General features: G+C 42.4%; 1 protein-coding gene across 2 annotated transcripts in view; it reads right to left on the bottom strand.

Annotated features, from left to right (window-relative positions):
• The window catches only part of LOC136676737 (zinc finger protein 536-like), a 205,424-nt gene that overhangs the window by 96,675 nt on the left and 85,343 nt on the right, over window positions 1-23,406 (bottom strand). For both annotated transcript variants that reach the window (XM_066653933.1, XM_066653934.1), the window contains exon 5: window positions 7,195-9,440. In XM_066653933.1, coding sequence (XP_066510030.1) covers window positions 7,195-9,439 — 2,245 coding nt within the window. In that variant the 5' untranslated portion in view covers window position 9,440. The remainder of the gene's footprint in view (window positions 1-7,194; window positions 9,441-23,406) is intronic.

The raw sequence follows: 23,406 nt of genomic DNA, 5'->3' as shown, positions 1-23,406 counted from the left end.
GCTCTCTTACTAATTGACATTGCCAAATATTTTAAGAACAATTGGAATGCACAGGCGAAAAAAAAAAAGAAGAAAAAAGAAGATCTTAATCCATGGACCTATTTATTTATTTTTATATATATATTTTTTAATCTGACCATTTTTTTTCTCTTTGCCCTCTGTCTTCTGTTTTTTTTCCCCTTTGACTAGAAGATAACTAAATAAGCTCAAAGGAGAGGTGGAGAAAAAGAAGAGGAAAGAGGCAAACTTCTCGTGTCATTATCTGCCTGATGTCAGTGTCATGATGTTGACACAAAGGCCTTTTTTATGTGGGCTGTCAATGGGGTTCGCAAGGAGAGGGAGAGAAAGAAAAAGAGAGGGGTACAGAGAGAGAGAGAGAGAGAGAGAGAGAGAGAGGGGGTGGGGGGAAGGAGGCGAGAGATACTCATCACTGCATGATGAATGCCCTCTAGACCCCCCCCCTGCCCTGTCCAATGCAGTGCGGCTCTGGGGAAAACAGAGTGAAACTCTGACATGTGCGTCTTGCTTTTACAATCTTTATAACGTTCTTATTCTTTAACGACTGCAAGTTATCAAAGTTATTCAAGTGCAAAGATGGAAAATAAAGCAAAAACAAGAGAGGGGGAGTAGCAGAGTGACGGGAGAGAGGGAGGAAAAAAGGGGGATTCTTCTGTCATGGTATCATATGCCTGGTCCTCCATTTTTAATGAGACAAAGGTCAATGTATTCACTTGCTCTTTCACACGAAAAGCACCCCAATCATGCCCAAGTTAACTTGTTCAAACAAAACCCCCTCCTGCCCAGCTCAGCCATTTATATGTGTTAGTTTGAGAAAGGCTGAACGGCATGAGGGCAAGAGGGAAACTAAGACAGATACAGAGAGAGAGAGAGAGAGAGAGAGAGAGAGAGAGACTCATTCCAGAGGAATTCAGCTCTGACAGATTCAGACAGCTGTCACCCTCTGCCTTCCCATCACACAACCCGGCACCATCCAGCCTTTCAGCAAATAAAGTTTCATTTGAACTTTCCTGAAAAGAAACTTTGTGTCAACAACCAGACTTTGCTTCTTTGCTTGTGTTTAAGCAACGGAGGACAGCGACAGGGGGCTTAGCACTGAGCTCGCCTAAAACAACCTATGAAATCAGCTATTTTAACTAAGCGCAGTTTCATTAAACATGCAGTAAACATAAACACGCCATCTCCATTTCTCAATTAAAACGGCGACATCTTCCAAGGCAGCTGAAGAGATGTCATATTGATGCATTTAAAATATTAATATTCAAACAGTCTACCTAGACCAGCACAGCAGCCTTCTGTTACGGAAAGATAAATATTATGTTTTAATTATAAAAACATAAAACAGAAATGGAGAGTGCAGGGGAAAAAAAAAGAGCCCAGGCCTTGCCAAGGAAGCTTGTACAGGAGAAAGGTAAGCAATGTTTTGGCAAAGACATGGAATTAAAATCTGGTTGGTATACTGCATGCAGTTTACTTTCTCCATCTTGTGCTCTCTCTCTCTCTCTCTCTCTCTAGTACATTGCTCTGTGTTGTCTCCATAACCAAGCAGGGAATCCTAACAGGATCATTAAGACATAAAACAGACTGATAAATGTTTCATAAGGACTGCCCGGTGACAGCCTCAAAGGAGTACGGGCAGCACAGAGAGACGACACTCACAGCCGCTCTTTCATATACACTTTGGAATACAATTGGAATTTTAAATATATTGAAAAAAGCAATGCTAATTCCCACTACGGGTAATATTTACAAATTGAGTCTAAGAGAGAGAGAGAGAGGAAGGAAGGATACGAGAGGGTAGTATTAGGGGGGAAAAGTGGGCATGCGAGAGCGAGAAACCAAATGAGCTACTGAGGGGAAAATAAATTGGCCTTTTATATTGTTCAAGCGTGCACAAAAATACTAAGTCTACATTTATCCAAGATGTGTCAATCAGGCGAGCATACAGACAATTAACGCGTTGAATAGAACTTTTATCATTTAAGGACACCAGAGCCCTGACCTACTGTACTGAAATACAGCAGCCTAATGAATTCGCCTCACACACTAGGACATCTTTCCAGATTTTTTTTTTTTTTTTTTATGACACCCACCCATCTCCCACTCCAAAAAAAATAGCTGTATTTAAGCTGCAGAGGGAACAAAGTTAAAAAAAAAAAATAGAAAAGACAGGTTAGAGAGCCACGCATTCACTTTCAGCATTAAACGATGAGGCGGCTTATAGGGAAATAAATTAAAGCACTGGATGACAAAAACAAAAGTGCATGCTGAATGAGAAGACAGTAAAGGATAGAGAAAGGCTTGGTGAAAGAGGACACACGAGAGTTTACTGCATTTAAACATCCTAGCAGTAAAAAAAAAAAGATAAAAGGCTGAGAAAGAAAAGAAGAACCTTTTTAAATGTTGGGTGAGATGCAGAAACAGAGATAAATATGCAGATGGAATATTTAGTAATAAATTTACGGCACCACACAAAAACAGCAAACATAAATATATATTATGACTGTCCTCCATCTAGCACTAATACACAGTTTTATCTGCTTTTCATCAGTTCTATCACGTTTCCTGTGCCTTTGATGCTGTACAAGGTGCTCAAATGGGGTGTAAATATTATAGATATAAACAAAGAGATAACCCACTGTACGCTGTACTGTCTCTATGAAGCATGCTACTGCTCATGGCCAAGCATTTTGAATGAAATGAAGCCAGAGCATTTCGTTTTATTTTGACTTTAATTACACAGCAATTACATTGTAACAGTAAGTTTGCATGTGTAATTACCCCCATTGTAATTGTGTAATTAGATGAATATCCATGCTTTATAACCTAAGGCATCCATTGGCAAATCCAATTTCAATTTGTATGGAGCGAGTGTTTCGCCGACACGTTGGGAGAGCTGTGAAGACCTAAGGATATGTGTCTAATCCTCACCACGTTCAAATGCCGCTCCTGTTAAAAATATTTAGACATGGGGGATTCTCGATAGGAGGAGGGGAAAGAAAGAGATGGGGCAGGTTTTATAGCCTTAAGCAAGAGAGGGATCAGTAACGGACAAAAAGAGGTGACTAAAGGATAGACGGTGCGTCTCAATATTAGGACATTTTTATTTGTTTAACATATTTATTGCTGTTTTACAGTGTGAAAGATACAGCTGGCTTTTACATTTAATGCTCAACAGAAATGTCAAGAAAAATAACATAAAAAACTACCTCTAACTGTTGTTCAATGAGCTAACTCATTGAATTAATAAAATGGTTTTATAACAGCATGACAACACACACACGTAAATATATACACAAGTAAGTGTTGGTACTTCTAAAAGACCTCCTGGAAAACATCAGAAGGCTTGTGCGGGACCATGTCCTCAGACTTTGGGAGAACAGGTGCGTGTTGGCCTGTCATCACAGACTAAACTTGAGCGTAACCTAAAGCTCCGTCAATCATCAGTCACCCCGGCATAGCTTTCTGATATCAACAATGACCTCTCCTTTTCACCGTCAACCTCTTTGCTCTGTCAAATGGACAAAATGCCTTCATAGTGCTGCCTTTTTATGCCCCCCTCAAACCCTGCTTTACATAGTATTACATCAGGTTTGAATGGTGTCTGTTCCGCCATTCAGAATAAGCCTCTGTTTAAGGCAATCTCTGTCCCACTCTCTCTCTCTCTCTCTCTTTCTGTCTTTCTGTCTCTCTGTGCTGTCGCTCAAAGGCCTACCATAATGAATGCAGAAACACTATCAAAAGTGGAGCCCCCCTTGTTTATAGAACCCAATTCAGAGCAGAGAATCTGAAATAACAATAGATCTCTTCCCCAGTCAAACCAATCTTGTAATAGTAATAAGAAATAAAAGAGGGGATGGGAGAAAAATGTAATAAAGGGAAAGATAGAGCAGACGTAAAAAGGGCTAGAGATTCCATTGAATGAGAAGCATATTTAAGGTTGATTATTGAGAGGGAGAGGAGAAAGGTCTTTAAAGGACGTTTCTGAGGCAACTCTCATTCTCTTTCTCTCTCCCTCTCTCTCTCTTTTTCTCTCTCTCTCTTTCTCTCTCTCTAAACAAGTGCGGTGTTAAAGACAAAAGCGATTGTGTCGACCTTCTTTCACAGTTGAGATGTTATTGTTGATTACTGTAATTCAAGTTTAACTCAAAATTGCAGTGGGTAGGTGGTTTAGAGGTTGGCAGAGCCTGTTGAAGGGAGCCTGCAGATGAGGCCGCTATGTGTTAAAGGGAATAAAAAAAAGTAAATAAAGGGATAAAAACATAATAACACAAATAAAAATCCACAGACGTGAAAGAGGAAGTCTGTTCTCAAAGTGTGAGAAAGGAAAGTGTGAGATATTAAAAGTAAAACAGAGGTATAGCCTGCCACATCCTGTTGCAAATTACACAAACAGCCATAAGACTATGCACACGTGCACACTAACACACACACACACACACACAGATTAAAAAAAGTTACAGTATGACTACTGCTCCTTAGAACCACTTGGTCACACCACTAGCAATTAATTAAACTTAGACATTGCATGTAAACCCTGCAATTCTTACAATAGCTCATCTCGCCCTATACTCGCAGTTAATAAAGTGCACACCACATTAACCCAAAATAAATAAATAAAAAAATGGCCAGTACGTTTAATGCTGCTGCACTTCCTCCCTCCTGTAGTTCACCTGTAGCTTTGTTGTGGCTCAGAATAAGTGTATGATTTCCGTTTATGAACTGAGCCTGTAGCTACAAAGTGCTCTGAATATGCACATGTGAGTTTAACACAACATCTGAGCACACATCAACCTCTACGCTCCCTCACATCTAACGCCCACACTCAGGACAGAGAGCCCTCAAGGTCAATTTTAAGACACGGCCGTGGTTTAGAGGGGGGGGGTTGGCATTATGCCCGCAGCACAGCAGTCCCTTGCTGCCCTCTCCACCTAAGCTGGGCAGTAACGCGGGGATTTCAGCTGGTGATCACACTCTAATGTAACCCCGGTTCACCAGCAGCAGGCAGGAAAATGAACAAGAAAATGAGATATGTGTTTTTTTTATTCATGCACACCTTAATGAAACAGAACATGTAGTAAAACAAGCATTAGTCCTGTAAAAGGGGTGTCACGGGATTTTTACACAAAGGAAAATCGTTAAACATACTGTCGCTGTCCAAAGAAAGCCACGTATCTCTGTTTTTGTTGCTTTTTAGTTTACGACATCATCAGTGTGAATTTGTAATAAATGGATCAATAGAAATGATCCAAATTTACTTTTTTTTACACTGACTTCCATTGAGATAAGAAGGTTTTTACTTTGTAAAATGTATGTTTTTCTTTGGACAGCCACAATATAAAAATGTAAAAGAAGATTTGTAATGGAAAGAGAGAGTAAACAGAATCATTCAGGTATGAAATGCTATATTTGATTCACAACTTTAGTTGTGTTTTATGTTTCTAAAAGTTCCTGCACAGAATGCTACTGCATACAGTTTTGTATCATTTGTGTTACAACAGTCTGGAAGATAACACTGTAGCACAAAATCATTTCTTTCATTCATTCATGGTGGGGAGAATTGTTCTGGATTTACCGGTATTTAAAAGCATGTTAGCAGTATTGGTGTCACATAAAACCACTCAGAAAGGACGCACAAGTACAGTGGTGTATTTGATAGTATTTTGATATGGTTTTATTCGCACTGTAGACATCGTAACCCCTGTTGTCTATCACTAGCACGGTACATAAATACGACGGGTTAAGGTTCTCTACAATTACCCATTTGCTATGAAACCACACTGAAAGATTATATTTACATCTCAGCAAGTGAAATGTTTAATACTTAAGACATCATTTGTGCGCCACAATATCTGACACTACTGGTGTTTACACTTGTGACAATTTATAGCTAAAGATTTCACAAGAGTTTATAAAACGCCATGAGCCATATCTCGCAGATTCAAAGTACTTGTAAAAGAGATGCAAAAGAAATAAAACTTCCTGCATTAAAATGCAGAAGATAATTACTTCCGTGACATACCCCCTCTCTGTTGAGATGTGTTTAGGTTTAACAGTCTCTTTAAAGAAAATAGGTTTTATCTTCCTCTCATTTTCATTAATTCCTAATTGGGGTGGGGGGGTTGTCTGTTATTATTCCTTAGATTAAAATAAACATAGCCCATTGCATGTTCAAACCCATCTCACTACACGGGGGTGATAAGGACTGGGAATAAATAAACAATTTCTTCTGTACTGTAGAAATTAAGTTGCTTAGAGCCTTAAGCTAAGCCACAGATTTTTTTTTTCTCTCTCTTTTTTTTTCTCGAGTACTTAAAAGCATATTTTACCCAGCAAATGGAGTTCACATTTTTTTGACCTGCTTTATATGTATATCTTTAATTAGTGTCTTGTTTAGCTTAAACCAACTGATTATCACATAGTCGTGACCTAATTAACGGATGGGCTGCTTAGCTGTGGTGTTCCACCCCGAGGAATGGGAAAGTTACCTTTAAAACTTCTGTAATCATTAGCTGCAGCTTCTCTTAATCCCACTAAACACACACTTTATCTCTAAAAGCCCTGTGTCCCTCAGCTGTGGTAGGTTCACTGTCTCACTTTCTTACATGAAAACGTTTTAATCACTTGTAATGGGTGCTGTCCATGAAGCTCCTTCATGGCTTTTCCACAGGGACAGCAGTGGCATCTATGCGAAAGCACTGCAAAGTTAAAGGGAACTTCATGGATGGGTTTGTTCCGACACTAATTTGTGTGTTTAGCAAAGCATCTAGTCTACAGTAAAAGCACAATAAATAATAGAGGGCTCTTTGAGAGTGTCGGATGGGCATTTGAACAGAGGCGTTAAGTATCCAAGTTATGCATGGAATGTGAAGCTAGGATTTGTAGTGGCTTTTATTCTTTGAACAAGCACATTTGACCAAGCATAGCTGATCACCTCACCCTGACACGCGCACACACACACGCACATGCACATATATACATGTGCTGACTGTCATAAATGAGGGTAATGGATTCATTAGCTTGCATTTGGTAAAAAAAAAAAAAAAACATGCTTGTATCATTTTATGACATTTTGTTTTCTACATCAGGGCTTCTTAGACACTAATGTCTGAACGTCTGAACAGGTTTAGGCATTTGGGGTTTGAGGGTTATGAGTCCTAGAAGGAGAGGTCTTACCTGAGGATGGAGAAGAAGGGTGTGGGCTGTCATCCTGGACACTGCCTGTCTGGGAGTGGCCTCCTCCAGCTCCACTCTCCTCTGTCACATTGGAAGAGCCCGGGGTGGTCGAACGGCTGATGGACTGAGACTCGGGGTCACTGGCAGAGCCACGCCTTTCATCAAGGCCATGCTGCAGGGCCTCTTCTGGGCGGCGGTCCTTGTTGTGCACCCGAGAATGGACCACCATCTGGTGGTAGGTTCTGAATATTCTGCCGCAGTCAGGACACTCACTGGGTTTCTCTTTTAGACCAGCCAGGCTGTACTCGAGCCCTTGGCCAATGCCCAGACTACCAGGGTGAGGCAGGAACTCACGGTGACCATCAAAGCCTCCAGATTCTTCCTTCATGGGTAAGATGCCTCCACTGGTTCTTACACTGTGGAGCGCATCAGGGTGTTGCTTCTGCTTGGAGCCGTCATTGGAATCAAGGGCAGAGTGCTCGTGTTTGTCTTTCCCAAAGGGCACCATCCCAGCAGCGCTGGCTAAATCTTCCTCTGGCCCAGGAGCTCCATGGTGCTGTTCTTTCGGCATGAAAGAGCGCTCCATAGCCATGCTTCGTGCCATTATCTGCCAAGCCTGGTAACTATTGAGTGGATCCATTTCCGCCACTTTAGCTGCTGCCTGCAAGCGCTCCATGCAGCTTGACTTTAGCGGGGGCACCAGATTCAAGCAACCTAAAAGCGAGCGCTTCTCATTCTCCCCTAGGCCGTGGCTCATGCCGGCCATTGGGCCCAAGAGCTTTCCAAGCATTTCTTTCTCCTTCATAGCTATGCCCGCCTTGGCCAGCATCTGGTGCTGCTGTTCAGCCAGACCTTGCTTGTCAGGAGCGAGGAAGCCACCTTGCAGGCATGAGATGTACCTTGAGTACAGGTTGGCATGGGCTTCCTGTGCTAAGCTGCTCATGCTATTAACAGGAGGTCCATCTTGGTCTGCTCCACCTACAGGAGGCTTGCTCTTAATAGCTAGTTTGTTGAGATGAACCTTCATGTGATTTTTTAGGAACCATGGCTCCTTGAAGCGACGTCCGCAGATCTGGCAGCAGTGCTCAAATGAGTCCTTGTGCTTACGCATGTGACCCTTCAGGAACCAAGCCTGGCTGAAGACCTGGCCACAGACATCACAGCGGAACTCATTGGCAGGCTTTTCCCCACTGCCAAGCCCTGTACCCTGCCCTTGTGCTGACTCAGCGGTGATATGGGCCTTCTCCACATGGCTGATGAGGTCCTCTTCGTGGGAAGCAGCAAAGTCGCACAGAGTGCACTTATAGGGCTTATGGAGAATTCGAATATGACGATCCAGCTCTTCGCGCTTCTTGAACTTGCCTTTGCAGAAGGTGCAACGGAAGCCTGTGGCTGGGTTAAAAGCCTGTTCATCTTGCTGGTTGGTGCTGGTTGGCTTGGGTGAGGCAGAGGGTTGTGCGAGTCCTTCGGGTGTGCCTCCTAGACTTGTAGGAGTGAGGAGGCCACATGCAGACCCAGGCTGCTGCTGGTTATGGCTCTGCAAGCCCAGGTGAGCTGGAAGCGATTGTGAAGGCTGCAACAAGCTGTTCCTCATTTGCTTATCACGCAGGATAGCACGCTCTTCGAGTTCATGCAGAAGTCTGTTTTCTTCACGTACACGGCCGCGGCCTTTACCAAGACTGCCCAATTTGTGGGTGCGGAGGTGAATCTTCAAGTTGCCCTTCTGGGCTGCCCGGTGGTCACAATAGGGGCATTTGAAAGGCTTCTCTCCAGTGTGGGTACGCATATGCAGGGAGAGTATACTGTTAAAGCGGAATCGCTTGCCGCAAAGCGGACACGGGTACTTGCGATTTTTGCGGGCATCGTCCTCTATGTCATTCATTTGGGACATGATTCCCAAGTTCTGCCCGTTGAGAAACTGCTGCAGGTCAACACGCCCGTTAAGACCACCTAGAGCACCTGCATCCATGTTCCGGTTGAGCTGATTGGCTAGCAGAGCCATTTGGCTGCTGATTGGCTGGCTTGCCAGGGTGGCGTGTGTTTTCTCATCCAATGGAGTGGCGGCTTTTTCCTCTGGGATTTGTTGGCGGCTCTGAAGGTCAGGGAAGGCGTGGCCAAGCTGAGCGGTCAGCTGATGCAGCTTCTGACTGATTGGGTAGCGGCCATTAAGAACAGCACTGCTGATATGGGTGTCGGTGTCCGGGACCGCTGAGGACACGCCAAGGCACAAACTAGAGTCTTCCATCCTGCAACAGGAAACATGGAAGAAAGACATTACGTTAAGTCAGTACACACCTTTACCATTGTTTGTGATCAGCAAGAAATGTAGAATAATAGGTGGGGAAGAAAAGAGGAATGGAAAATGATACAGGGAATGTTAAGAACATTATATATATATCAGTTAAAGATGAAAACAGGTACACTACTTTGATTACTCGCAAGTCAGTAGTGTTCTATTTTTTTCATAAACTACCCATTGTATGCCAGTGTTTAAGTGTGAATGGCCTTTCTACAGCAGTTTCTCGAGTTTCATGGGAAGAGAAAAGGAGCTTCACTTAAAGAACATTTCAGCATCCTGGGTGTTGTGCTGAAGGTCATGTTTCCTAAGCAAACAGTGTCACAAAACTGGCTTCACTGAGGTTTTAGCAGCAACACAAGCACATTTCCTTGATTACCAAAGGGAATGGAAGTGTGAAAAGGCTTTATTCCTTTGCTAATATGCAATCTTATTGGGAATATTATTATATCAGCTTATGTGACAAAGGTTATTGCATGTTAAAGGAGCTAATTCTTCTCACACTTGAAAATTTCTTTGGTGTTTCATGCAGTCTGTGTGGGGGGAAATGGTTATTAACGATGGCTGCGCTACAGTGACGAGTGCGAAGAAAAAAAAAAGTGAGTTTATCTCCCTCTGGTTTATGAAGTACTACATGTACTCTCACACTTGGGGGAAAAGCTGTAACTCTCAGAACTTTCTCTCAAACAGTAACACAATTTTGGAGGCAATAATTACCCAGTAAACACGGCAAGGCGCCGCATAATTAAGCTACTTGGGCCCATCCTATCAGAATTCCTCCAATTACACGCCTTAATGAAACAGAGCACTGGCATTGTCATGAAGCCGTCGCAATACTACAATTATGATATTAACAATAGCACTTAAAACCAAGGGGTTACTCCAGTAAACACACTCTCTTATCTCACTGCTGCGACACTTGTCTTGGCGTAATTTTTCATTAAGAGGCACATTACGTTTGATGCGAATCACTTTGCTCTCGCCTCTCTCTATTTTTTTCCTCCTCTCTCGCTCTCATATGGCTTCCGATGAGGAGAAAACAACAGTTGGCGTTATTGAAAGGGTTCCCAATGTATCAGAGGCTTCCCAGGCATTTAAAATGGCCACAGAGCAGCCCAGTGCACCGTCAGGATGAAATGAATACACAAGCAGAGTCTGTTGTTATCTGGCATGGCCGTGCTAATTTAGGATGCTGCGTACTGTCTTAAGGAGGGATAATGGTGTTGCCATGTTCCCCTGTGACCGACAGGGTCAAGCTTCAGAAACAATAAAGTGAGTTTTGCTTTGGTCAACAAAATATCGTATAATGTCTCATTAAGCTGATTAGTATGCTGCCTGGTAACAGTGGCCATGCGCTATAACACATGATTATAATTATAAAAAGTCCTTTCAGGGCTAGTCTCTAAGTATTAGCATGAGGTAGGCTCCTTTTCAAAAGGCAAAGGAACAATCGGTCAGTGGATTTTGTCCAGCACGCAGGAAGTGAGGAATATCTCTCCCCAGCCTTTATTTAGAAACTGAATGCGCTCCCTCGATGCCCCCTTCCTTTCTTCCTCGCTCTCAAACACACATGCCTAAGGGGAGCAAAAGTGTGCTAGGGCAGGGAACCCATACCTTCTGGTCATTAATAAACCTTTTAAATGGTGCCGATTGACCCAGTTTACCCCACAGGAGAGCAGCTACCTAATGATTCAGCATCTGCAGGCTATGGGCTGCTGACACACTCTATCCCGGCTCCTCTACAGGAGCAAGACGCTTCAGGGTGGCACCTTTTGTCTCATGAAGTGGTTCACCATGTAATTACTGTGCAAATGAAGTGCACAGCATTTTGTTACAGTGCAAACAAAGTGAATGGCTTGTCCCCACTGTTCTCTAACTCAGAACCAGCTCAACCCAGTTGTGTAATTATTTCATATGGACTTGTCCACGTTTATAGAGAAGCGCAAACGCACCAATACACAGTCAGACACATGCAGTGAGTGTAGCGCTAGGCTGTGGGTGTGAAGCACATATTTGCTGACACAGACTTTAAGGGCTCTAATAAGGGCTGCCTGTTTGTTAGCTATTTGCTCTTCCTACGCTGTGCTGCTCGCTGACTCTTATCGCTCCAATATGAATAAAACACTGTGGTCACTTCCAGTTTCTGTTGGACGCATTGTGTCGTGGGCTGCTACTGAATGCCATTTTGCTTTGTCCACAGCTACATCTCTAAAGACTTAAAAAAAAAAACAGAAACACCATGGTCTGGATGGAACAGGGTTCTGTAGATGTATTATGCTTTTAATGATTGGTTATGTCCCAACATTTTTGTGTGTAGGCACATCCACATTGCCAAGCAATTCTTTAAGAATTCTGGCATTCAGCAAAATACACTTCAAAGACAAGCATAAATCAGCTGCAAATTTAAAAACATTCAGCTGGTCAACGAAATTACTACATTAAACGTGAACTAAATGAAGCAAACGCTCAACCCCAGCCAACAAATTTAGCTTCAGACCTTTGCCATATGACTTTGAACTTTCTTCATCAAGGGAGCTGTTAAAATTGCTTCTACGTGCCAACTTGGGTTCTTTGCGGTCCCTGCAGATATCAGGCTGAGGCCCTTTTGAAAATGGCTGGCATGCACGCCTCTTTCCGCAATAGAAATCTATGATTTAAGCAAGGCCTGATGAGCTGTTGCTCATTTGGAGAGATAGCAGCTTGCCCTTTTCTTCAATTTGATTTCCTGCTTTATCTTTACCATATAACAAAGGCAGATAGACAAAGGAACAATGTGAAATGAACTGACGAATCCAGTTTGTTTTTGAACGTACCCTCGCTGACGAGTGTATGCAAATGAAGGGCATTAATATGCTTTCCTTGCTCTCAAGTCATTCCATTTTTTTCTGATTAAAAAAAAGGACATTTCATATGGTTAAAGATGTGACACACTTGCAGAGGCATACAAACTCTCAGCCATACACACACACACAAATACACGTGCCTATGCACCCCCAACTCACATACACAAAATGCAGCCTTTTAAAAGGCCATCCAAAAAAAAAAAGATAATACTAGGAGTACACTGTGAGACACATCACTACAGTACAATTATCTGCAACATGCATATTTTCCACAGTGTAATCAGCAAAAGCCCTATGCCAAAGAGCCTTATCTCTAAAGAAACAAAGTAATTAAAATCTAAATATTTCTACTCTTAAATCCTGCCATACTGTCATGGTTAAAAAGTATCTGATAATGGACGCCAAACCCATTTTTTTTTGTGCAATACACAAAGCACATTCAGGAACAAACTCTCGCCACACACCGTCCCAAAAAAAAAACGCTTTAAACATATAAAGACAGATTTGAACAATCAGCAAGAGCTTGCATTCATGTATCTAACATGTATCTAACTCTTTTACCTAAGAACACTTAAATTCATTCTGCCTTTCATTTTCATTTACAGCCCCATCCTCCATGTCAGGGCTAAATGAAGAGATTTATTCCAAAAGTTAGTTCATACGTGTCCAATTGTTCTGGAAATAGGGAATAAAAAGAAGAACAGTTGATGCTGTGAAAAAAAAAACTCCAGTTGCTAATACACAAGCTATTAATTAAAAACTGAGTGTGTTGCGTAAAGCATATCCTGGAAAAAAAAAAAAAAAAAGATGAAATTAATAAATATTTGGGTAATGCATTTTCAAAGGAACCCCAACTGTACAACTTCACTGAAGTGGTGTAGACATCTTCTTTAGCACATTTCCGTTTCAATCCTAGGTTTATGGCTTAGATAAACACTGACCTTTATAAACATATTATATTAACAAACTCAATTTCTCGTACAGTTAACGATCAAAGTTTGCAGAAATGCAAAAAGGCTGCCATCACTGCTTCTTTAAAGAACATCTGTAACTACAGGCTGCTTTGCAAATCCCTCTCTTCTTTCTTGTTTACTGTACTGCTCACCTATTTGGATGAGTGCCATGGAGTAGCGTCCTGCAGCATGTAGGCCCAGCAGAAGACACACACGCACACGCACATGCACACGCGCGCGCGTGTGCACACACACAAACAAGGAAGCCGTTCCTTGCGGGACCCCCGTGGACTGCCTCTCCTTCTCTGGGACACCTGCGTAAGCTGCCTGCGAGGCTGTTATGAACTCTTTAAGATCTGACGCTACCTGTCAGACATAGACTAAGAGCAGCCGCAACGCTCTAATTAATGCTAGCTGTGTCACCGAGCCTCAAGAAAGCCACCGATACTTCCTCTGCTAGTGTGTTCTCACACGGGAGCCGTGTGGCATGCATCTCTACAGTCTGTGGTTAATACACAAGCCTTTCAAGCAACGTGGCAAAACAACCGGATTCATGCTTTTTCTTATCTTTGCTTAACTTTCTATCTTGCTCTGCAAATTGCTCTGCACCCTTTACCTTCATTAGAAAGTAAAACTGACACCTTAGTTTATTTACAACTGTACATACAGTTAGAGCGTGTATTATTTCTGCTTTTGATTAATAGGTACAACTGTCATTAGACTTGATGTGTGATTTAATAACATCATCCTATTAGGGTTACACATGGCACGCGCTGCTTTTTTCCCCCTCTTTTTGCATTTATGGTCTTCCAAGGACAATATCAGATAGCTGTATGGCACTCGGAACAAAAGTCTCGTGATGCTCTATCCTTCAGAGACATGCTGACTGTGCTTAGTGAATGTGTTGTGAAGAGATCTAATCTGATTGTGGTCTCAGATACAGTCTGCAGTGTGCATTTACCAAAAACAGGCAGGTATATATGTTGCATTGTCTCACATGATTAACTGACTGAACTCTCTCCTAAACATAGATAAAGATAAAGATAACGTGCCATGTCTTGCTTCTAAATGAGGTGATGTAGGACTGTAACATCATGAACAAGTACAGATACATTATAATGTTCTTGAACTGAACTTTTGCCACAAAGTAGAGCTGAGTTGCAGCTCTTTAAAGACAAGCACAGCAACAATTCAGCCTTGAAGTGAATCTGTACAAAAAAATGTAACTTCTAATGTTGCCAAATATGTGCCTTTCCTAAAAGTCACCCAGAGATGGGTCTATATTCTATATATTTGTGTGGCTCCTCTTTTAAGTCCAGTTTGAAATTGTCTATATACCTTTAGCATCAGTGTTTGGAGCTAACCGCTGGAGGTTAAACAGGTGAATGGATGTAAATGTGTTGGTGACATCACAAAAATGTTTTTATAGTTATTGCTTATATGACAAGATGGGTATAATGTGAATATTTAAGAGTGTATTTAAGTAAGTATTGTTTAGAACATGTCAGTCGTAGAATTATTTGGTACTTCATATTTACGCTGCATTATTTTTATACAGGGGATGTGTATCATATGAAAACTATTGTCTATCGTAAACAAAACAAATAGGAATAAATGATTGCCCATGGGTTGCTTTGTTATAATGGGTTTCTATAGATCAAATAGCATTGACCAATTACTATGCAGGGCCTCATTAATTAATTATGAATGGAGGTCATCGTTATTAATAAATCAATCATTATTTACTCTGAGTGCAAAAGTCAGCCCTAGTTCCAAACCGATCATTAATGGCTTTGATATTAAAGAACACAGAATATGAGCTGAAGTGTATGGAAATGGCTGCCATATGCTGCATATTTAATGTGTTGATATGGTCACGCATGCAATGTATTTATGTACAAAAAGGCCCAATAGTTAAATTATAAGCAGACCATGGCTTCAATCCCACTGTGTGCATATCAGTGACTCAGACTCAATCTCTCTTTCTCTCTCTCTCTCTCTCTCTCTCTCTCTCTCTCTCTCTATTTAGTCTATTGCAGGTGGTCTTCAGAATACTTCTAATTAATCCAATAAAACGTGCCTTGTTTTTCTTCCTCTCGATGCTCTTTGACTGAACTGGATTATTAGTGGCTGTAATGAGGCATTAAGGGAAGGTTCCCAGCACAAGAACTAAACCGAGTCAAATGCGAGGCTGAGAGAACAAAGCCATTTTCGGCACAGCTATTTTGTTGCCCTCTCTCTCTCTTTTTACAAAATGGAGGTGGCTGTTCTTATTTGTGGTTAAAACAAGAAGACAGTGCCTGACCTAATTATAGGAGCATGTTTAAAGACTTCGCTTCTCGTGCACTATGTTAACAGTCGCAAATATATTTAGGTTGAGTAACCTTGCTCTTGATTAACCAAACCCTGCCCCCCCCCCCATCCCCCCAAACTTCATTCCTCCCTCATCTGTCTCTCTCTATCTCTCTCTCTCTCTTTCTTTGCCTCTGCACAATATGTCATTGAAGAGGTCTTAAGAGAACTTTTCAACAGGTAGTTCAGCTTTCAGCTCATCTCAACAGATCAGTATGAGCCAGAGAAAAAGGAAGAGCAGAAAGAAAAGAGAGAGAGAGAGAGAGAGAGAGAGAGAGAGAGAGAGAGAGAGAACTGCTGCTCTTTTCATCCCCGTGTGTCAGACAGGCTTGTTGGGATGCCAGTGGAGGGAAGATCAATGGGAGACCACAGAATTCCCACAGTTCATTGTCCTGCTCCGCTGCACCATCATCATCATCATCATCATCTTCGGGGCCGGCCAAAAGCTCAAAGCCTCCCTTTATGCTTGCTATTCACGGTGTTATCTTGAAGTACAGCAGATGTACTGTGTGTGTGCGTGTGTGTGTGTATGTGTGTCATGTGTGTGAGTGAGCATGTGTGTGTGTGCGCTTGTGTTGTGTTTTATACAATGGTACTCACAGCAGTGTGTAGGGACTCCTGCCTGTAGATTTTACGCTGTATGTAGAGAGGAAGATTAATAACTCTGGGCGTTTGTTAAGCAGACAGCATGCTGGAGAGGAGTGTTAGCGGGGGTCTCGAAATGAAGACGTGTGGGGCGCTTCGAAAAAAAAAGGTGTTTATCGCACATGCAAACATGTAATGAATACACATGTTTAATGCTTTCTCTGATTGCAGTGAATAAAAAAAAGATTTACAGAGCTTGATTATGCGATTACAGGTTATAATTTATCAATTCTCTTAAGTCTCGCTTTAGTTATTTGCACTTGATATACTGTTCAGATGTAAGAACTGATAAACAAATAAGAACGGATTCCTCTGAGACACGACATCTTTCACATCCAAATCCTAATAAAATATTCCAAGTTCCTCTACTCAGAAACACAACTGTGTCATTGAACAGAAGCTCGTAATCTGCACTCGTTCCTCTGCCATGTTTCAATAATCTACAGCTAAAGAATGACTCCAAGCAAGGGCCCATATGCTGCGTGGACCTCAGTTAATCTTAGAACATAATCTTAGAACATAGTAGTCTCTGTTAGTTACTGAATAGAGCAGCTACTGTAAAACAGGACCGCCGTTTAAGAACTGATGCATACATCAACAAGCCTTTATTTTGTCCAGCTCCATTCAAGCACGGACCATGTGATCAGCAGTGCTCCTCTTTTCTCGGGTCTGTGTGTCAGAACACGAAGCAGTGTCCTAGTATCGGAGCAGATCAGGTCATGGTCAAAACACACATCACGCATGACTAGTCCACAGAAGAGAAAAAAAAGCTTGGGAACAATGAGCTCAGTGTGACCGTCCAGTCCAGGCCTTACATCATCGCTGCTCCAAGCCTGGTACAGGGACAGCAGCGAGCCGAGCCGAGCCGAGCCGAGCCAAGCCGGGCCTGTGTTTACCGCATGGAATACGCCTCCAAGTTTCAGACGAACACAAAGACACCGCAAATGTTAATCGCTCTTCTTTTCTGATGGTGGAATCAGAGACTCGGAGCGGTGTGTGATACAAAGTTTTTTTATCTAAACCGCCCATTTGGGCCGTCTGTTCTCACGCAGGTAGCTGCAAACAAAGCGTACCTTTTTTCCTCAAAAAACTTCAAATGTCAGTATAACCCCTGAATAAGTGAATATCAGAAATAATTGCTGTTTTCTTTTCGCTCACGCTGGTTCTGTTCGTATGAGTTTTGCATAATGACTTCAACAAGGGGTGTTGTTTTGACAGGTGGTGAAATCAAGTCGGGAGGAGAGGGAGACAAGGTTCAATTTAGTTTGTGAATCTTTTAATTGTTGCATGGCTAATTAAAATAAAAGCATGCAAGAGACAGGCAGAGAGGCAGAGAGAGAGAGAGAGAGAGAGAAACACCTTAACACACTACACTATTTACTGTTGCTTGTGTGCATACATTGAGCTCTAAAGTGTGTCTTCAGGCAGCTAGACTTCTGTCTGACGGTGGGAGAGAAAGAAGAGAGAAAGAGAGAGAGGCAAAAAAAAATCTGCTTCTACTTCAACGTACTCACTCGCTCTTCACAACTGGAGTCTGTAGTTTGGAGTTTTCACAAAACAAATGTATGGCTAATTAGAGATACTCATTACGGAAGGCAAGTCAAGTAATTATTTTACATCATGCCGCTGTTAATTGAATGATTCTTCAATGTCTTTTGAAAATATCTTCTTCATTTTCTCTTTTTTTTTTGTCTCACTCTTTTTTTCCCTCATGCGGAAAGACGATAAGAGGAGACAAGACCATAAACAGGTAGCGGAGCCATATGCTCTTGAATGAAAAAACGCTTCTGTCATGGTAAATGGGCTTTTTAAATATTGAACCGCTGCATGTCTTTTTAATACGGGTGATGTTAAATCTCCTTTATGTCGTCACTTTGATAAACTCCACGGCTAATCGGAGAGAAAGTTTCACTTCTGAGAGGAGCCCTCCGTCAGCCGTGGTTATGCAACTGTACTGGGTATGTCCATAAAGCATGTTTTTTAAAAGGCAGCCCTTGCACATCCTGTTTAAGAAAAGCCACTAATCTTATCAAAGCCATCAGGAAGTCAGACTTGAGTGGAAATTCTTTGCATATGTTACACTATTTTTTTTTCTTCATTTTACTGCCTTTGTTTGCAGCTGTGAGTGGCAATAAGGAAAAACCAGAACACTGTCTTTCTCTTCTTAAGGAGGTTCAAAGTTAGCCTTAACGTTTGAATCTGTCACTCACTGCTGAGCGGTTGAAGAGAGTGTAGAAGCTAAAAGGCTTTCCTTATTAAGAGTTTTACTGTAGGCTAATGTTAAGGGTGGGGTGGGGGCAGACTCTGGAGAGAGGGCGGAGGGCCTGAGGGACAGCAGGGTCCATGTTTATTTATCGGCCTTCTTCGGAATAGGTGTGGCCCTTGAGAGAGAGAGAGAGAGAGAGAGAGAGAGAGAGAGAGAATATCTCCCAGTATTATTCAGGCCAGACACACTCTTTGCAGTGATGCCAGCACTACACTGATACATGGCTAATGATTATAGGTCTAAAATAAAACTGGTCAAACCTCAAAGACTCCCTTAAAAACAGAGGCTCTCTCTGAAAGCCGCTACAAACAGCCAGAGACATTAGCATCCCCTCTGCTTAATGACTGATAAAAGCAAGCAAGCAGGTGTTTCACAGAGAAATTTATGGCCTGATTTGATATCACTTTTTATTGATATTATGCAAATCAGATAAGCTTGTGAGGCACGTATCTGGGCTAAAGAGACATGGCGTAGATCTCTCTGATCTTGATCACTGCCAAGATTCTGGCTCATACTCTGCATTCATAACATTCAGCCGAGCTTCAGAAATCCAGAAAAACTGAAAAAAAAAAGAAAGCACCCAGTCCCACAGTGCCAGGTTAGAAAACAATCAGCCAGTCTGACCTGGACATGCCTTCCACCTGTAGCCTTTAGACTGCACTTGATCCTCTGTGAGTGAGAGAGGGACAAGAGGATAAAGACCGGCCATGAAGCTGGAATCCAGGCATCTCTCCTCACTTCATCCTCTCTCGCTCTTTCTCTTTCCACATTTTTGTCATTTCTCACTGCCCTCTCTGACCTTGAACGCGATAATGTGCTCATCTTCTCACAGGCCGTCACTACGACTACCGCTGACAGATGTGCAACAGACAAGAGACGAGAGAAAGAAAGGAAGACAAGAAAAGAAATGATCCTTTGATATCCACGTGATTTTAAAGGGAAAACCCCATGTCTCTGATGGAATTGTCCTGTGTGAATGTAAGTTCTCTGTGTATTCTGAGTGTGTAGCTGAGCCGTAGCTGTATACAGAGGGGTTTAGAGAGAAGCACGTGGCTCAATGACGGCGGTAGCGTGTTTTAAGGGATAACACATCCTCCTCTCATCTGTTTTGGCTAGGTTTGGGCTGCCATGTTAACATGTTGCATGTGTTTCCATGGCGCCCGCACGACCACTAGCGTGTTTGACAGCGCTGATCTCCGCATGAGCCGTGCCGGAGAGGTCATGACCTCCATGTTCTCTCCCTCTGTCTGAAGCTACGGCAGCTGGGAGCGGAGATGGGAGGGTTTTATAGCGTGTTTATACAGCTCACACAGAGATTAATTACAGCAAAGTCGCTATAAATTCACTTCTCGTTTGGACTGAGAAGTAGGGAAACCTGAGGGAAAGTACTGTTAAACCTAATGACTACAAGAACATTTCAACCTGTTTCACCGGGTGATTCCTCATACTGAACAAAGTGCAGTTCCTCGGTGAATCCCGCCGCTGTTGAAGTGCTGATGGTCACTACGATCGTGTCCAGACGCCGTTGCCTGCCTGAGATCCACTGTGGGATTGTGGATACTGAGATGAGTTTTGTAGATGGCTTGTTGCTCTTGCTGCGGTAACAGCTTCTAATTTCTGGGAAAGCTTTAAACGACATGTTGATGGCATCCAGCCACAACATTAATGAGACCAGGAACTGATGTCGGATGATTAATTCCTGATCACAAATGCTATTAAAACCAAAGGTTTCCATAAACATTTTACCCCTCCGGCCCATTCCCGACATTAAGCAGTGATCTTAAGCTCGTGCACTGCTGCTCCAGAGCATCTCAAATCTACAAACTTCTGGACACTTTGTGCTCCCTCTAACAGCAGAGTTGAATGATTGTGACTGTTGCGTTCAGTTCCTAATGTGAGAAATCTGCAGGCCACACTCAGTGAGCCTTGAAAAGGGATCTTCAGCTACAGACTCTGATAAAAAACTGGAAAACCTCTGTCTCTTTCTCTCTCTCTCTTTCTCTCTCTCACACACACTTACACACTTTACCACCCCAGGGGCCCGACACCGCCACCCTGCCGACATCATCCCCGTAGGTAGAGAGGCTTAATCTGTCTCACCCTCCGCCATTTCAGAAGACCCCGACTTGTTTGCACGGCCCCTCCTCCAGCTCCTTTCTCTCTCCATCTTTTCCTTCCCTCCTTCTCTCTGTCTCTCTCTCTCTCTCTCTCTCCCCTCCCTCCCTCTCTCCCTCCCTCCCTCCCTCCCTCTCCATATTTTCTCTCCTGCATCTGATTAAGTTAACAATGTGGCGTTATTTGCATGCTGATTTGGCGAGGTCCCTCTCGTCGCTGCTCGCTCGCACAAACACGGGGATGGCAGTAATGCGATACGCCGCAGCCAGCCAGCCAGCCGACGCAATCTCTCCCCCCTTCAAACCCAGGTGCGCGCTATCCACTTCCCCCTTAATTCCCTTCCCGCTCATATTTTACTCCTCTTTTATTTTTTATTTTTTTCCCTCCTTTTTCCCACCCCCTCCATCCTTGTGACTCGTAGAAGGCTTGTATTATAATCAAATCTGGTTCCAAAAAAAAATAAATAAAAAAATAGAAGATGGGGGGGTTGGAGCGCGCTGTCTTTTTTTATTAATTATAGACCGCGGCTGATGCGAATGCATTCCGAAAGCATCTTCAAAATAGGTCGGCGTACAGTTTTCTATTCTTATCACATTTAAATGTCAACATGGTGCAAAGCTCTACAAATTAGTTCAGGCAGACTTCAACCCCCATTTAACATTTAGAGCTCCGTTCCATAAGCCCCCAATGTGTGATTCAAATCAGTTTACACACACGGGTATAAAAAAAAAAAAAAAAGCAAAAGAAAAAAAAAGCAAGAAAAGAGCAAAGCGGTGTGTCTTTCAAACTTCTCATTTCAATACTGATATTATTGCCAACCTTTGCGAAGTAATACGCTTGCAGCGAGAGGGAAAAAGGATGTATGATATAAAGCAACAGAAACAATGCATTAGCTTTCATGAATTATATATCCACTGCCATTCTGTGAGAGATCTAGGATTTTCTGCATCTTCACGTACAACCTAGGGAAAAGGATGAATAAATCAAAATGCTGGGGTCATCCTTTTATACATGTATTGAGAGACACAGGCGGATAATTATGTCCATTTAAAAAAAAAATTGGCTTGTTTGAAATGCAAGCCATGAAAAATCCTTTTCGAAATCTCATGTGCCAAAAAAGGATGCCCAAAAAAAGCTGCTGCATCAGAGATGTTATATTTTGTAGAATATTTTGACCAATTTTGGATTTTGGGAGCTCAGAAAAGCTTTATTTCTAAACATAAACTTCATAAACATGTTTTTATAACTCACATGCATACTGTAGCACATAGAGTACGTACTTTTTAATGAGTAATTAATTAAACTGACGTGTGGGCCACTGTAGATTACAGATTAAGGGTTAATATACATATATATTTATATATAATTACAAAGACCCCTTCCAGTCAGCTATTTTTTGAAGTGAAGCTTTGTGTACACTACATTCCACTGTCTCCACTCTCCTGTGACTCAGCATTAAAGGGTAAGCGCGGCCCAGGTCCCGAGGGAAGACTTTCACACCTCGAGCTGTCTGGAGGTGGTGAGTTAAACGTGTGGCTAAACAGCAGCTGACCCTTCAAGTCAGGTCCGGACAGCCCTGAAGGAGCGTGAGGATAGGATGTGCTTCTCATGGCTCATTACCCCACACGCCCTATCTGTGGTGGAAGTAGCCCCCACTGCATCTCCCTCCTCCTCATAAATCCACCACTCAACAGAACACCACTGTAGCAAATCACATTCCCCTACATCGAGGGGCTGCAAAAGGCCTGGGCTTTTCCGCCAGGTTCTGCAAACATGAACCGTTTTGTTTCAAAAGGAACATTCCTTTGAAACATCAGCTTACATTGAAAGCCCTTCATCTTCAGCAGTTAGCCCCCTCTCGGACACTGACACTGAACACCTTCCAAATGGAACAAAGCTCCAGTTATGTTCAAAGAAAAAGCAGTGTCCTGAGTTAAAAGATCTCCAGTACCCTTGTCCTTCTACCTCCAACTACTGCTGCTGTAATCTCACAGTAATATCTCCATATAACCAAAAGTCCTCAGCAAAAAACCAAAGGGTCTAGATGCAAATCACCAACCCCTCGGTGACTCATGTCAAGCCAGGGCCTTTTAAACGTGCTAATGGAGCCATTCTCTCCCCGTGTGCTCTGGGTGTGCCTAATACGGCCGTGGCCAAATGTCAAAAGAGTTATATATCCCTTTATGCACAGATGGGGCCGAAGGGGTTTAATTGACTATGGTGTAAAGTGAGTTGGAGACGGGCATAAGAGCAAGATGAAGATGAATACCATCCATTATCAGACAAACAGAGCCCGATGGCGCTCCTCAAATTGGCAGGGAGCTAAGATTCCCCAAAGTTAAAGCACATTTGTCCGCAGAGTAATTATCTGAGTGAACTTTCCGTGGCATTGTTTCAAAATTACAGAGGGTGGTGAGATTTAATGTGTGCGAACGAAGGAGGGCTGGTAATGGAAGTGTGCTCTGTAAGTGTGTCAAGTGTACATTTACGGGTGTGTGTATGTGTGTGTGTGTGTCTTTTCATATCCATAAGAACAGATATATATATACTATATACTATATATACCTCAAAACCAATAGTTTAAATATACTGAGAGGCTCTATAAAAACAACTACTGATTATATATTTCCAGTTTACAGCACATTTGAGATTATTATATGTTATTATATATATATTTGATGAATTGAATCCGACTGAACTTTGCTGACTGATGCATTGTGCTCTGGTGAGTCAAACCTTAGA

Source organism: Hoplias malabaricus, chromosome X2 (assembly GCF_029633855.1).
Source record: "Hoplias malabaricus isolate fHopMal1 chromosome X2, fHopMal1.hap1, whole genome shotgun sequence".
Classification (NCBI taxonomy): domain Eukaryota; kingdom Metazoa; phylum Chordata; class Actinopteri; order Characiformes; family Erythrinidae; genus Hoplias; species Hoplias malabaricus.
The sequence above is the reverse complement of the archived record's forward strand: the minus strand, read 5'-3'. Positions and strand labels throughout refer to the sequence as shown.